Source organism: Falco naumanni, chromosome 8 (assembly GCF_017639655.2).
Source record: "Falco naumanni isolate bFalNau1 chromosome 8, bFalNau1.pat, whole genome shotgun sequence".
In the NCBI taxonomy this organism is placed as follows: domain Eukaryota; kingdom Metazoa; phylum Chordata; class Aves; order Falconiformes; family Falconidae; genus Falco; species Falco naumanni.
In genome coordinates this window covers 29,678,936-29,693,068 of record NC_054061.1, presented here as the reverse complement: position 1 = coordinate 29,693,068, position 14,133 = coordinate 29,678,936, and the positions used below count along the sequence as shown (strand labels likewise).

Below are 14,133 nucleotides of genomic sequence, written 5' to 3'. Positions count from 1 at the left end.
GAGTGCATTGAACTGGGGCACTGGTTTAAAAGCGCAACCTTTCAGTAGCTGGCTAATGTCTTAGACAAAGGGTTGAGAACAGGGGCTCTGGCAAACTCAGCAGCAGATTAAAACATTAACAGCTGAAGCTGTTACTATGCTCACCTTCCCCAGTTTTCTCTCTGATGGCTATTGCCACTTTCAAGGCAGGGACACCTGATCCAGCTACCAGCATACTCCTGAACCCACACCTTGTTTAACCAAGTTTATTAACTTTAACAGTTATTAATTTCAGCTGACTGTAACATACTGGCTGAAAACTGCGATGGGTTTGGAATCAATTCAGAAGTGAATCAGACATCTCTGCCTCAGGGGCAGCAATGTGTCAGCAGAGGGACAGGCATCCAGGGGTGGTAGCAATTCAAGCCACCAGATTTTACTCTGCCACTTGAAGTCTGTCAAAACTATTGGTTCTAATCCTAGCATAATTGGTGGGATTCATGCTGTCTTGGAAAAATTCTTCATACTTTTTTCACCTCAATTACAATAAAGCAGAGAGAGTTTCTTTATAGTACTTCAGAAAGCCACTGTGCAAATTTCATGCTTGTACTGGGTTTTAGAAAATTTAAAATATTACTTCACTTCTGTGCTACACAATCCCTTCTTTATGAATCGAAAAGGATTTACGAACTTGCATGCACTAGGGCCCATATTGAAATTATGTCTGTTTCTTATAAGGTGAGTTCTTTGTCTGTTTAACACATGAAAACTACCAGATGATAACCCTGAAAGGTTTGAGTCTTTTACTGATAGTACTGCACAGCTATTTCTCACATAACCCATTTTCACTTGTGTGAAGAACTTCCCTCCCCCCCCGCCCCCAGTGTTTGACCTGTCTTCTGCCACTACATATAATGGTGCACAGTTTAATTGCTGTCTGATATGAGGTAATTTAACAATACATAGTGAAATATAGGAGAGATTTCTACTAACAGAACCATCGAGAGAACACATCTTCTCGCATTTTGTGTGTTTGCCCTTCCCACCCCCTCCCCAAACCAAGGTTTTTTAATTACAGCCCAAATCTTATTGGAATGTAAAGCAAAGTAGATTTTCTCAGGCAATTTTGATTCTCAGTATTTCAAACCTCAAATAAACACAGATCAGAATGACAGACATCCTCAACTGTTTCTTTCTTTAAAGACATCCTATAATTCACGGCTACAGCTCACTATTACCTGGGAAGTCCAACACACACAGTTGATACTTACAAATCAAATAATACCCCAATTAAATTGAGAAATTAATAATAAGCCACACAGCTTGTGCAGCACTGCTGATTACTATTCACGTCAAGCACGTGTCCAGTATGACAGAGACTGCAATCCTTATAAAACTGAACCACTTGTGCTCTGTGTGTGTGTGTCTTTCTCTCTCTCAAAATGGCTGTCAGAGATGTGATCTCTTCCTTCCAAAATAATTCAAACAAAATTTCTCTATTTACAATTTTCATCCCTGAGAAAGACCTTATTATTCTTACAAGTGTCCTAGGGGACAGCAGACAAAAATACGAACTCATTCACGTGACTGTCAAGCCCGCAGCATTAAAATTATTTAGAAGCAACAACAGCTCATTAATTTACACACAACACCACAATTCACAACGTAAACCTCCATATTTTTTCCACTGCCCATAAGAAAACAAGTTTTAAGCATCCACAGGAGGCTGAAAGATAATTTTTTGGTATGACCTGCATTGCTACAAAAATAAAAAGCTTATATCTACTGATAAAATTCCTCCACCCTAAAATTAACATATTGAGTAATTTTATTGCCATTATTTTATTTAACACACAGATATCCTTAAGGTAAAGAAAAGATGAGCTGGTTAAATCCACTGGATTTTTACTTTATCTTTCAGTACCTTCGTATATTAACAGATTTTCTTCCCATAAAAAAATCATAAGGAGAAAAAACCTGCCTAACAGTTGCAGAACACAAGCTTGGCATATTTGTGAAGTGATTCTAGGATATTCTTTACCATATGCTGACTTACCAGAAGTACTTTTCTATTTGGCTAAAGGATCATTTTAAAATGTCAAGTTAGAATTTGTGGAAGAGATAAGGCTAATAGAAAAGTTGTTCACCTAAGATGTTAATTCAAGGACCCCATCCACAAAATTATCACTGATTTTGGATCTAGCTCTTGAAGAGCAAATATCTTGTTCCAAAATTTAGGGTTAGTTTTTATTTTTAGCAAACATGGAAGTATCATCTCTATAACTGGATCTGCTATGATTCATTGGAAAGGATCATAAGAAGAAGTACAATCTAAAAGGACAGACTGTAACAATTTCAACAGGGACAACCTGCAAAAAGCATACCAGATTTTCCTCCACAACGACCGTGAATTATCCTGGTAGATGGAATCGGTCAATGACTATAGCAAAGGCTGAAAGAAAGCTACTGCAAGGGCCATAGAAAAGAGAGTGAAGGCAGAGAAGGAAATAAAATCAGCAGCTTTAGTCTTGTCTCTCTCCTAGAAATAGGTAAGGTCAGGTACAACAGATGCTCTCTCTCTTTGGAATTACCCTTAATGCCAAAAGGGCGAGATTTCCCCTTTAGCTCTGTCATACTGGGCACAAATGAAAAATTTCTGTAATCAAACTTCTGTATTTGAACCATAATCAAAATTCCTCGTTTGCGTTATTTAAAACGGAACTGAAGCCTCCAACTGCCCTCAGTCACAATGCCTATTCTGTGCCATGGGTGGTGGCAGCCAGGGTACCCCTGGAAAAAGGGCTGTCCCCAGCCCTGGCATGACTGACACCTGTCAGGGGAGATGGTGACTGCTCTTCCCCCTTACTTCTGTACTTCGTGTCTAGGATCTGTGAGCAGGCACAGGCATTTGGAAAGCTGGGGAAAGAACAGGAGATACAGGGGTTACGTGGAGGGTGGGATGAACATCAAGAGCACAAAAGAGGGGCTGAAAGCAGAAAGAGAAAGGGCAACAGAGAGGCTAAGGAAAGCCTATACGTGACATAAAAAATGGTGACAAATTGTGTGGAAGAGGAGCCTTGAGGTGCTGTGGAGGGCAGGGCAATGGGGAGGGTTAAAATGGCAGCTGCCTTTATGGGCAGCAGGTAAGCGAGTGCCTCACACCCTGAACAGATGTCCAACATAGGTGTGCTTCACATTAGAGTAACACGGTTTGGGAGCAGGCAGCTTCCCATGTCTGGTCTGATATGTAGGTAAATAATAAAAAACGAGTTATGTGGAAGCACGTTACACGGTAAGGCAAAGGAGACAAGCAGTAAGATAGGCGCCCTGGCTTCGCGACCACCACAGAAACGCCGCGTTATGCTCCCCGGTCGGCAGGCGGCCGCCACAAGCCCCGCGGGCAGGTAACCCTAGCGGCCTCCCTCCGTCCCCTCAGCGGCGACGGAGCCTCCGGCACCGCCCGCTCCGCCCGGGAGCCTCCTGGGCCCCGCCGCCACCTGCGCCCCGGGGCCGCGCTGTGGAGCGGGAGCGGCGCCATGTGCCGCCGCCCCCCGCCCCCGCTCCCCCGCCAGGCCGGCAAGTTTTCGGGCCAGGTGGGGACAGCCACGAATAGAGTTGATAAAAATATTCTGAAGCTGTCGCGGGGGTGCTGGCACGAGAACTAAAACGGGGGAAAGCTTCGAGGGCGGCGGGGGTGGGGGGGCGTTAAGCGAGTGCCGGCGGCGGGCTGAGGGGCGGCCGGGGGCGCTCAGGCGGCGGCAGGGGCCGGGCGGGAGCGGGGCCTGCAGGCCCTCACGCCGCGGGAGGCCGGGGCTGCGGCGGGGCGAGCGAGGGGGTCCGGGGTGCCCGGCGCGCTGGGGAGCACGGCAAGCGGCTGCGAGAGCGGAGCGGCTGCCGGAGGCAGCCAGGAGGGCAGGAGCCGGTGTGGGGCTGCCGGGGGTGAAGAAGAGGGGGCGGGAAGAGCTGGTGTGGCGGAGAGAGGGGGAGGGAGGGTGTGGGTCCAGGAGAGCCAGGCGGGAGGGTGCTGCAGGGAGGGTGCAGGAAAAGCTGTCGGGGGTGGGTGTTAGGCGCCTCGATACGCAGGGGAGGCGGTGGGGCATGCCACTGGGGGGGACAGCGTGCAGGAGGGCGGGTGCGGGGCGAGGGACAGGCGGGTGCTCACCTCTGTCCTCCAGCCCCTCGCTGAACTGCCCGCTCTCCCCGATCCGTAGCTGCTCCTGCTGCTGCTCCCGGGGAGGTACCGGCGGGCTGGCGCCGGGGGGTTGCACGATGGCGGGGTCCGGAGTGGTGTCCAGGGGGGCAGCGGACGGCTCCATTTCTTGCGGGGCGGCGGGAAGCGGCTGGCGAGTGTGGCAGCGAAGCGAGGAGCGAGCGGAGCATCCAGCCCGGGTGCGAGCCCGGTGAGAGGAGGAGACTCCGGCTCAGAGCATCAGGGAGACGAGGACAGGCAGCAAACAAACTCCTCCGGCTGCTCCCCGCCAGTCGCTCCCCGCGGCCGCCTCATCACTAACCTCGCCGGCGGCGGAGGGGGGGGGCAGGTGGGAGCGCGGTGCCGCCTCTCCGCGCCGCCCGTCCCCTCCCCGCCCCAGCGGGAGCACCCCGGGCGGCGGGCGCGGCGCCGCAGGGGAGCGGGGGCCGGGGCAGGGCGGGCTCGTCCCCGCGCCGAGCGGCGTGAGGGGACTGCGGGGGCGGGAAGGGCTCTGGCGAGTCGCCCTCAGGGGCTTCTCGCCCCCGAGAGCCCGCGGGCACCTGCGAAAGGTGCGGCAGGACCTTGGGCTCCAGGTGCGTCCCCGGGTGGGCCTGCCAGCCTCCCCATAGCGGGCTCTGCCGCCTCCGCCTCCCGGGACCGGCCCTCAGGGGGTGAGTCGGCCAGCGGCTGCTCAAGGCCCATCGCTTCACCGCCCTTCAGGCAGGTGAAGACCCAGCGCGCCCCTTTGTTGGGGATTTGCACCTTCTCCATCGCCTGTACCCCTTTTCCAGGATCGGCGGCGAGCCACCACACAGACGCACCTCTCAGACCCCCCAGCACTGATGTCTGGTTACGCTGCCAGTTGGTTTTACCAATATCAGCCTAAAAACGGGCCTAGAACACGCAGAAGTCTGGTGCTGAGGCATGGGATTAGAGCTGGAGACCTGCTGGTGTTCAGGGCCGTTCTGGGTTCGCTCACCTGCCGTTCTTCGAGCTGGAGAAGAATGTAGGGGAAAAGCTAAAACCTTAAGAGAACAGAAATGTAAAAAAAAAAAAAAGAAAATTTTACTGATAGATCTGTGCCAGAGCTGCTTTCATCTCCGCTGGTTTCTAATGACTAGATGGAGAGGTGCAAATAAACAAAAGCATTTTCTGTGCTAGCACAGTCTCCCGACCACGTGCTTACTAGCATGCAGATAAATTTTGAAACTGCATTGTGTTTTGACTTGAGTCTAGGAAAATATCGGAATTGGACATCGCGGCCCAAGTCCTCAGCTGACATGTATGGATATAATCCCCATTTAAGTTGTATGAAGAACAGGTTGCTTTTCTCTTTTGAGAAATTAGCAGATTTGGGGAGTATAAAAAGGCCAACAGGAAATTAATATCTGTGATTTTACAAGCTGTCAGAATCTTGAAAAAAAGTTTTGTAGTAGTTTACTAATACCTGTTTGGGAATAGTTAGTTAAACATTACTACCAAGATGTCTTGGTTTTTTAAAAATGCCTCTTAATGCTGTATGCTAATTTCAAAATTCTTTTCAGCTCTATTTTCAAGCATTAATTATTTGAAAAAGTAACAAAGGAAATGGGAAGGTAAGCAACATAACTTTTTAGAAACTTACTTGCATTCTGGCAACCTTGTGGAATGGAGGTGGCTATTGTGGTGTGAGGGACTGGTGTTTGCTTTTACCTAATCTTACAATTTCTTTGTGTATTGTCTACCATACCTACTGTATGAAATGTTTTTGAAATCTTCATGCCTCTCACCTAAATTTCATCTTCACCTTTAGCTATCCTACCCTGCTTTGTAATACCAGAGCTCTTGCTCTTCTAATTGGATTGGTGTCAATATAAACATAAACAATACCAAAAGTATTTTCTTTTTCCTCATAAAATGGATAGTAAATTACAAAGTGCCTGTTTGATGTTAATGTCAAAAGAGGTTCTCATGTGCATAAGCTATCACAAGTGAGTTCTTTTTGAGGCTAGTAGTGATTTGGGGGGTTGGGCTGCATTGGGAGGGATTGGAAACTAGTAATTCCATAAAACATTTAAGATTATTTTCTTTATGGGCAGTTTGTTAAGCTCTGGTGAACATGAACCTGCAAGACAGGAGAGAAGATCTGTACATGTATGCATGTGAGAGATGAATGAAAGGTAGAAAAGACTTACCTTTTGGTACTTGCTATAAATCATAGATTGTCATGTCTCTCTATCACTTAAAATGTCTTCGTAAAGTGAGAATCCTTCCATGAGTAGAGCCAGTTTTGTCACCTAGTCAGAGACAAGGGATTTGGGCCGAATCACTTTTCAGGATCTGGCACGGATATAGAAACCTTTGGTGGCTCAGTTTGGAGAGACACTCTCCCATGCAGAGTGCATCCAGCACAAGCCATGAAGAGTTCCTTGAAATCATTGCAATGGATATAATGCTCCCTAATGCAATTATTGCAGGGCCCTTCTTATAGGGAGATAAGTACGTATCTGATCCATTCCAGTAGGAACTTTCTTATTCCTTGCATAAATGAAAAATTAACTAGTGACTCTCACTGGACACTACCTCCTTTCTGTAAGACTCTCCAAGCTATTCTGGTATTATAACTTCCAGGAATCAACAAGAGGAGAGTGCCTGGAGATTCCTAATTCCATTTCTTTAAAAGGAGGTAGATTTCCAAATGATTTGAAGGAAAATAGGAACGAGTAACACCAAACCACAAGTTTTAAACTTTCATATGTTCCTTTTTCCTTTTGTAAGTTGTTCTCAGTTGCTGTTCTTATGTGAAACACTGTGTCTGGCAGGGGCTGCATCTGTCTCTGTATAAATGCTATAGTGTTCAGGCTACAGAAAAAAATATGAGGCTTGCAAAAAGTATTATATTTTCTTTTAAATGACTCTTCAGTGCCTTCAAACATGGTCTCATTTGAGAAGGCATATACTCTGCATTTAGCAAATACAAATTCAAAATATTAAACAGATCCACAATGAAGGGCTTTCAGATCAGACCATTATTTATATAAGATAGCTACTAAGAAGCAGAAAGACTGCCATATCATAGCAGCTGGAAGTTGCTTTCCAGCATTGCCTCTATGACACCTCTTTCACTCAAAGTATGTTCCATTGGATGAAGATACAGGGCTAGGGTTTTAAAGATGTTGATCCTATTTTCCAGCCCTGTTGAATTTCTTGTGTAGGAAGCCTGTAGGCAAAGTCAATGAAGAGAAAAAGGCCTGACCCTAATAGCTGTATTACTATACAATTTTATTTCTTGGCCCTTCAAACCTCCCTTTGTTGGCTATGAATAAGAAGTCAAAAACAATTAAAAAGAAAAGCAACATCTCTGGATTCAATCTAAATAGACTGATGCCATCCCATATTCTATAGCTGCTGCAAAATTAACACATACTTGCAGAACTTTGTTCCCAGCTGGAACTGCCTGTAATTTCCATATTTTGTCTTCCAGAGAAAGGTGATTCTAAACAGGATGGAGATGCACCACAGCAACCACCAACAATGTAGAGAACTTCTCTCATTTTTCTTAATCTGGATTGTCTGAGGTCTGGTTTTGCTGTGGTTATTTGGGGCAGTTCTTTTCTTTCTTTCTGCCCTTCCTCCTTTCTTCTATTGAATAAATGAAAAATACCAATCAGATTTCAGATTCTTCCTCCAGACCCACCCTAACTCTTCAGCAAAGTCAGGGAAAGAACTTCAGTTACATTTGACAAAAATTGGATTAGGTCCATCATTTTATTATTTTCCAAGGTAGGCATTTTCCTGAGGTGATAAGCAATCTCTGGGCAGTAGGTTGGCCTACTTTTCTATGTTACAGCCCCTTTGTTTCACTTAAACATTATTCCCATACCACCACCAGCACCCATTATGGGATGACAAAAAAATAGCATGGTGCAAAAAGGCAGAAAGACCACAGTGCTGTTGCATCGTGTAGAGTGAAAGTAGAACCAATGGGTGACAATGGCAAAACAGGCCGTGGTGCACCAGTGAGATAGTGGTCACTATCTGCAGAACATCTTTTCAGTCTATGTGGAGCTGAAATAAATCTGTTGTCATTGTAAGTGAGTTTGGATATGTTAGCATTATATGTTCGTTTGTCATTCTAAAGTGAGACCACATCTGTTCTGGACTGTCTGGTTTTCCTTTTTAGCACTACTGACTAGAATTAGCAGAACACGGTGGTGCATTCAGAGGCTTCTGAGAAGGAAGTTTGCTTGATTTCTTTGATGTTAACCAGTGTTCCGTATTGACCATCTCTTAAGTGCAGCACTTAAATTAAGAGCATTCTTGCTGGAAAGATTTTGTCAGCTGGCCCAGTGATTATTTTTTAGTATGTTTAAAGGCATAAGAGTAAGATAATGATACTGTCACCATTCACTGTTTTTTGTTGTGGGTTTTTTTTTTTTTTTTTTTTTTTCAGGGCTGCATTTCATACACATACTAAACACAAAACAGCCTTTTTCTGGCCACAAAATACTGTATTTGTCACTGGGATTGTATTGCAGTATCAGGGAGTGCTAGTGTAAGCCAGGATGGTTTGTTGGTTTGGTCTATCAGATGTCTCATGCCTGACATTGAAAAGAAAATGCTCACTTCTTAATTTCATCAATATGTCTTTCATGGAACTACAGCAGGAGGTAATGGCATCCCTGTTCAGTTTTACAGGAGACACATCTGAAACAAAATGAAGTACCAATCCAATTCTAAATGGACAAACATCGGTCCTGTAGACGTCATCTCTGTAGATAATCTTTAGTGTTACTCCTCTAGGACCAAAGTCTGAGGCTGATTTATCCTGATATTGCTGAAGGCAATGCCTTTGAGTAAGTTTTTATGCTGTTTGTTTAAATGGGCTGATAGTTTGCCCTACATCTACCATTTTGTGCCTGTTGTGTCGATGAGATGGTAAAGTACTTCACATCCTTCTTTGGCATTTAGACACGTCCTCTGCTAAATGAATAGATTAAATAAGTCTCTTTAGCGAGGAAAACATCTAGATTCTGTATTTCACAGCCTTTTTTCATGAACCTGATCTTTTCTTTTAATTGTCCTTTGACCATCTTGTGCACTATTGGCTGCCATAGTAGCCAAATTAGGCTACATTTTGTGGGATGTTTTTTAACTTGTGTTTGCTGGCTGGCTTGATCGCATGTAGGCAGACAGATACATATTTTGCTTTTGTTTTGTAGACCACCTGTAGTCCCACAGCATCTTCAGTGGTCAACAGGCTGAGAAATTCTACCCTAGGTTCTTTTAACTTGGCCTAGATACCTCTCAGCCTAGTTTTAGTCACTCTTTTTTTTTAATTAAAATAAAGCAACAATTATGATGTTAGTACAACAATACTATGTTAATTTTTAAACTGCAGAGCACGTTTAAATTATTATCCAATGTATATAGGTCTTTTACTGGTTTTTCTCTTGCACTGAGTTAAATAGAGTTTAAATTTAAATCATCTCTCTTTTTGGCGTTTTTAGACTGAATATTAACTTGGGTCAAATATAATCTGAATGTTATTCTGAAAAAAGAATATGATAATTCAGCATCTTTCCCTTCAGGCTATGAAAGAGTACCTATAATATGATTCCCAGAGAATACAGCATGCAGTGACCTTGGTAAGTAATTGATGACACCTCACATAAGCACCTACTCTTCCTCTATGTGATGTTGTTACAGGATCATATTTGCAAAAAATGCCAAAGCTAGCAAGAGCTACAAGCATTGATAAGTTTCATTGTGGCAAAAAAAGGAGGAATAAAAACATAGAATGCAAAATATGTCATCTTAAAGTGAGCAGAAGATCTTGAAAAAGATTCTTCACATCATTTTCCATCTTGAAACAATTTTAAAATTTATTTTTAATTGGAGTTAAAATTGCTAGGTAAATATGGGAAACCAAAAGTTTATCCACAAAAACTAAGAATATTTTGTTCAGAGAAACATTATGCAGTCATGCAAGACTACATGCCTCTATTCCAAACAATACTATTTCTTCATATAACTGAAGATGTTTTGTTTCCAGTTTTTATGTAACTGAGTAAAACTGACTTGTTTGACAGTGGCTTTATTTCATTGGTCGTATTCACTAGTATTGAATAGCAATGGAAGGGAAAATGAATTTAATTTTAAAGAAGTAGCAACCTGTTACCTAAGTAATAATTTTTTTCCTCTCTTCTGTTTCCCGTGCTATATGAAGAGATCTTTCTTCCAGTGAGACACTAACCAGAGCCTAATAGATGACATGAGTATGAGTATAAGCAGCTGAAATTTCATTTGTGCATCCAAGAAAAGAAAAAAAGAAAGCTAGGAAATTTCTAGGAAGCAAAAGTCAATGTACTTTTGTAATAAACTTATCCAATGACTTACAATTACTTGATGATAATTCCTATCTAGAAGCATCCTAACAAGGAGACATTTCCTACATATTTGCATAACTTTTGTTTTCTCCCACATCATTGCAAAAATTATACATAATTTTCCATTAAGTTTGTATGATTAACCATGAGATTAAGAAATCACAAAACATTATTTTTGTTTTATACAGATGGGTCACTTGTCCTGTTGCCAAGCCAATGCCCATTGCTCCTGATGTGCCTGTCTGCTGAAGCCTTTCCTAGCATGCCAGACCGAAGTTTTATTAAGAAGGTTATAGGCCAAGGTAGACATACATTTGTTTCCTAGTCAAATTAGACTCATCCATTTACAGTTTATAAATTTAACCTCATGCATTAAAATATTTAAAAGTCATAATCCCTACCTTGAAGGTAAGGATTTAATGAAAAAAGGGACTAGTTGCATTTACTTACTGTGTCAGAAAAGAGATGCAATAGGTTTTATGGGGAATAGTGCCCAACTGACATCTGTTTTCTCTTCAGGTATTTTAAACTCCTAATTTGTGATTTGGGTTATTATCTTATTCCTTGGCAATTAGTGTCATCAGCAAAAGAGTATTTTTTTTTTTAATCTTGCTGTATTTTTATCTTTTATTAAAAGACCATGCATAAGCATTTGAGGGAATAATCTTTCTACTAATCTATAGCAGTAATATTTTTATTGCTTCTACTCTGCTGGTAAGTACTCCACAGCTCATTTTTGCTGTGAGTTGTTTGATAAAGTGCATAATACCGTAATATTTATGTGTTGTTTTGAATAGCTAATCCACGTTGTTTAGTGAGTTGGAAAAGAATATCTTATCCTTTTCTTATGCCAAGTGAATTGTAACTATGGTTCTGCACATTCCCACTTGAGTATTTAGCTAGGATGATCATAGAAATTGTTTGAAAAACTGAATGATAGCCACAGCCAAAATTAATATTTGCAAAACATGCTTGTTCCATTGTGGGCCAGTTTTGGAGGGTTTTTTACATCTGCTCAAGCAGGTGTTTGACACTTTAGATCACTTAACTCTCCCAGGTTTTGATGGACATCAAATTCCCGAGTACCTAGTGGAATCTGTTACCCACTTAATGTTTTTTGGTTGGTTGGTTTTGTTTCTGCTTTGCTGCTGGAGGAAGTAGAATTAGTTTCCTGAGTCCTGGCATGCAATTTAAGTTTGAATACTTCATTTTAATGGGAGATGCTGTAGGTAAAATCATTAAATTCTTCAGATACTGATTATTGGAAGAGGAAAAAATAGTGGGTTAGGCAAAAATAATGTCAACAACATACAGAGCAGTTTTAATAGGTTTCTGTGTCCTTTATTTTCAGGATATAGTCATTGTTTCCATCCTCTTGGATAAAAATTTCAGTGGGCAGTGGGAAAAATAGGCAGTGACAATCCCTTTTGTAATTTTAAGACAGTGAATCATATATTTCATGTCATTCTTCTTGTAAGAAGAAATTGGAACCATTTTTTTGTGGAATTAAAACCTAGAAGTTTCTATTCTGTTGCAGCCAAGCCTTTCTCTGTGTGCGGCAGTAGCAAAAGCAATGGATCTCTATTTGATCTAGCATGATGAAATACACTGTGAATATTGACATTTATCTATCCATGGTGAATACTGTCTGATCTGGATTTATGTAAGATAGAGTAGTTGGTTAATAAGCCTACTAAAACATTTATATTACGTTTAGCAGTGATGCAGAGTTGCACATGGCTATTAGCATTTGCTAATTTTACAAGGAAGAAGAAATTGAAGAAGCACTTTTCTCTGTAGAATGAAGAGTGTTAAACACACTTCACCTATGAATGTCTTTTTAAGCAACATTCAAGGTCAAAGGTAGTTGAAGTTTGGAGAAATTTTGAACTTCTGCTGTAATAAAATTGTACTGTAACCAAAAAGGAAGGAGATGTCAGTCATATGATTTAATCAGATCATGATAAAATTGAATTTATGCTGCTTTCAGATTTTCTCTAAAGCTGTCGATGGGCCTAAAAGTAATTGAGGGGCAGGGAGTCATATAGTAATGCAGACAGCTTCCTTTCCACCATCAAGACTATACATATTGTCAGTATCAGGGTGCAGGGATGCTTCAATAGCCACAGAAGTTTCACTTAATTTTCACATTGTTAATTAGAAAATGTGTATTTTAAGAGGTTTTGTTTTACTGAGAAAGTTCATATACTTGGATTTGTTTTATTTCATCTATTGATTATCACAGCTGTCACTGAACTATAAAATTAGGTATAGTTGTGCTTAGAAATTTAGGCAAACTGAGGCAAGATCTGTTAAAAGAAGTAATATGTGTTATTAAACCAACTGGTGTAATGCGTTTCCTACTAATATGCTCAGAAAGCGTGGCTAGGTGTACAGCCTTCATGACTTCAGGAAGAGTTTATGTGTCCAGAAGTGCTTGCTTCTTTCACCTGTTTGTTTAATTAAAAAAAACTATCTATAGATTTTGTCTTACCTTTCTACCAAAGTCTATATTTGGTAGTTAGTCGTAGAATCTGAGCATATAATTTCTTACTAGGAGATGCATCATAAAATGACTTCACATCAACTACGAGCCATATTTAGATCAGATGGGATTTTTTGTGTGTGTCATAAGGGGAATAATTTCATTCTATAAAGTATGAAATTCTGCGGCAGTCAGCTAGGAGAAGGAAAAAAAGCAAGCGTGCTCAACTTTGGGTTTTATTTCAGTTCCCAGAATCACCTCAGTTTCACTTTAAGTTCTACAAATGTAATCCTTCATTTGAGACTCAACTCATTGCTTACAAAGAAATATTTAACTACTGTCTCGATAATGCTGTATGCCAGCACTGTATCTTGCCCTGCTGGTTGGTGAATTATAGGGGTTGGGCTGGCAAGCTGAATTTGGTAGGTGGGGCTGGTGAATGGGCCGTTAACCATGGCAGTGTGCCGTAAGTACGGGAAACACAGACTTGGCTGTTGGGCAGCACTGGTCAGGAGTGCATTTGCTTGGAGTCCGTGCTTAGTGGATGAGGCTTGCCAGTTCTGCCTGGCACTGCAGGTGGGTATGTGATCTTCTACATCGTTCATGGTGGTTGTTATCAGTCGATGATCTGAACTGCTACAACTGATGCAGCTGATGTCAGAGCTTGGTTATGGGTTTTGGAATTGTAGTAAACTGTGCCTTGTCCGCATCTGTACTCCATGCCCTCTGTGTCAGGAGCTGTTCAAATGAAGGGGAGATAAAGATGCCAGAGGGTAGGGTGACGTGTTTTTTAATTAGCTGGTCTTTTAACAAGTAGGCTAATATTATAGCATAGGCATGTGAAGAAGATAAAGGACTCACTTGTGTCAGTTCCAGCCTCAAAGTATTTTTACAGACCACATATTTCATGTATCCAGAGGAACCCAGTTTCTGCTCTTGGAGCAAGCCGCAAGCACTTCTCACATACAGTAAGCACTTACAGGCAGCACTTGTCAGAGGTTATTAGTGCTTGAGTATAGCTGTTATTTAGTTATAAAATAGAGCTGTTTTTTTGGCTTTTAATTTACACTTCTCCAACTTTGCTATGCATCAGCACTATCTTGGCTCATTTA

The 14,133-nt window shown here is 42.2% G+C and overlaps 1 protein-coding gene and 1 long non-coding RNA gene across 3 annotated transcripts in view; one reads left to right on the top strand and one right to left on the bottom strand.

Moving 5' to 3' along the window:
• The window catches only part of TMEM163 (transmembrane protein 163), a 101,352-nt gene extending 96,779 nt beyond the window's left edge, over nt 1–4,573 (bottom strand). The window contains exon 1 of one of the 2 annotated variants that reach the window (XM_040603516.1): nt 4,142–4,573. In XM_040603516.1, the coding sequence (XP_040459450.1) occupies nt 4,142–4,295 (154 nt within the window). In that variant the 5' untranslated portion in view covers nt 4,296–4,573. The remainder of the gene's footprint in view (nt 1–4,141) is intronic. The other variant, XM_040603514.1, reaches the window with a different exon arrangement.
• A 4,333-nt stretch (nt 4,574–8,906) lies between these two features.
• On the top strand, nt 8,907–10,835 carry LOC121092473. Its single transcript, XR_005829324.1, has 3 exons — nt 8,907–9,003; nt 9,739–9,795; nt 10,725–10,835. It is a non-coding gene; the product is annotated as an uncharacterized LOC121092473 (long non-coding RNA).
• The last annotated feature ends 3,298 nt before the right edge of the window (nt 10,836–14,133 follow it).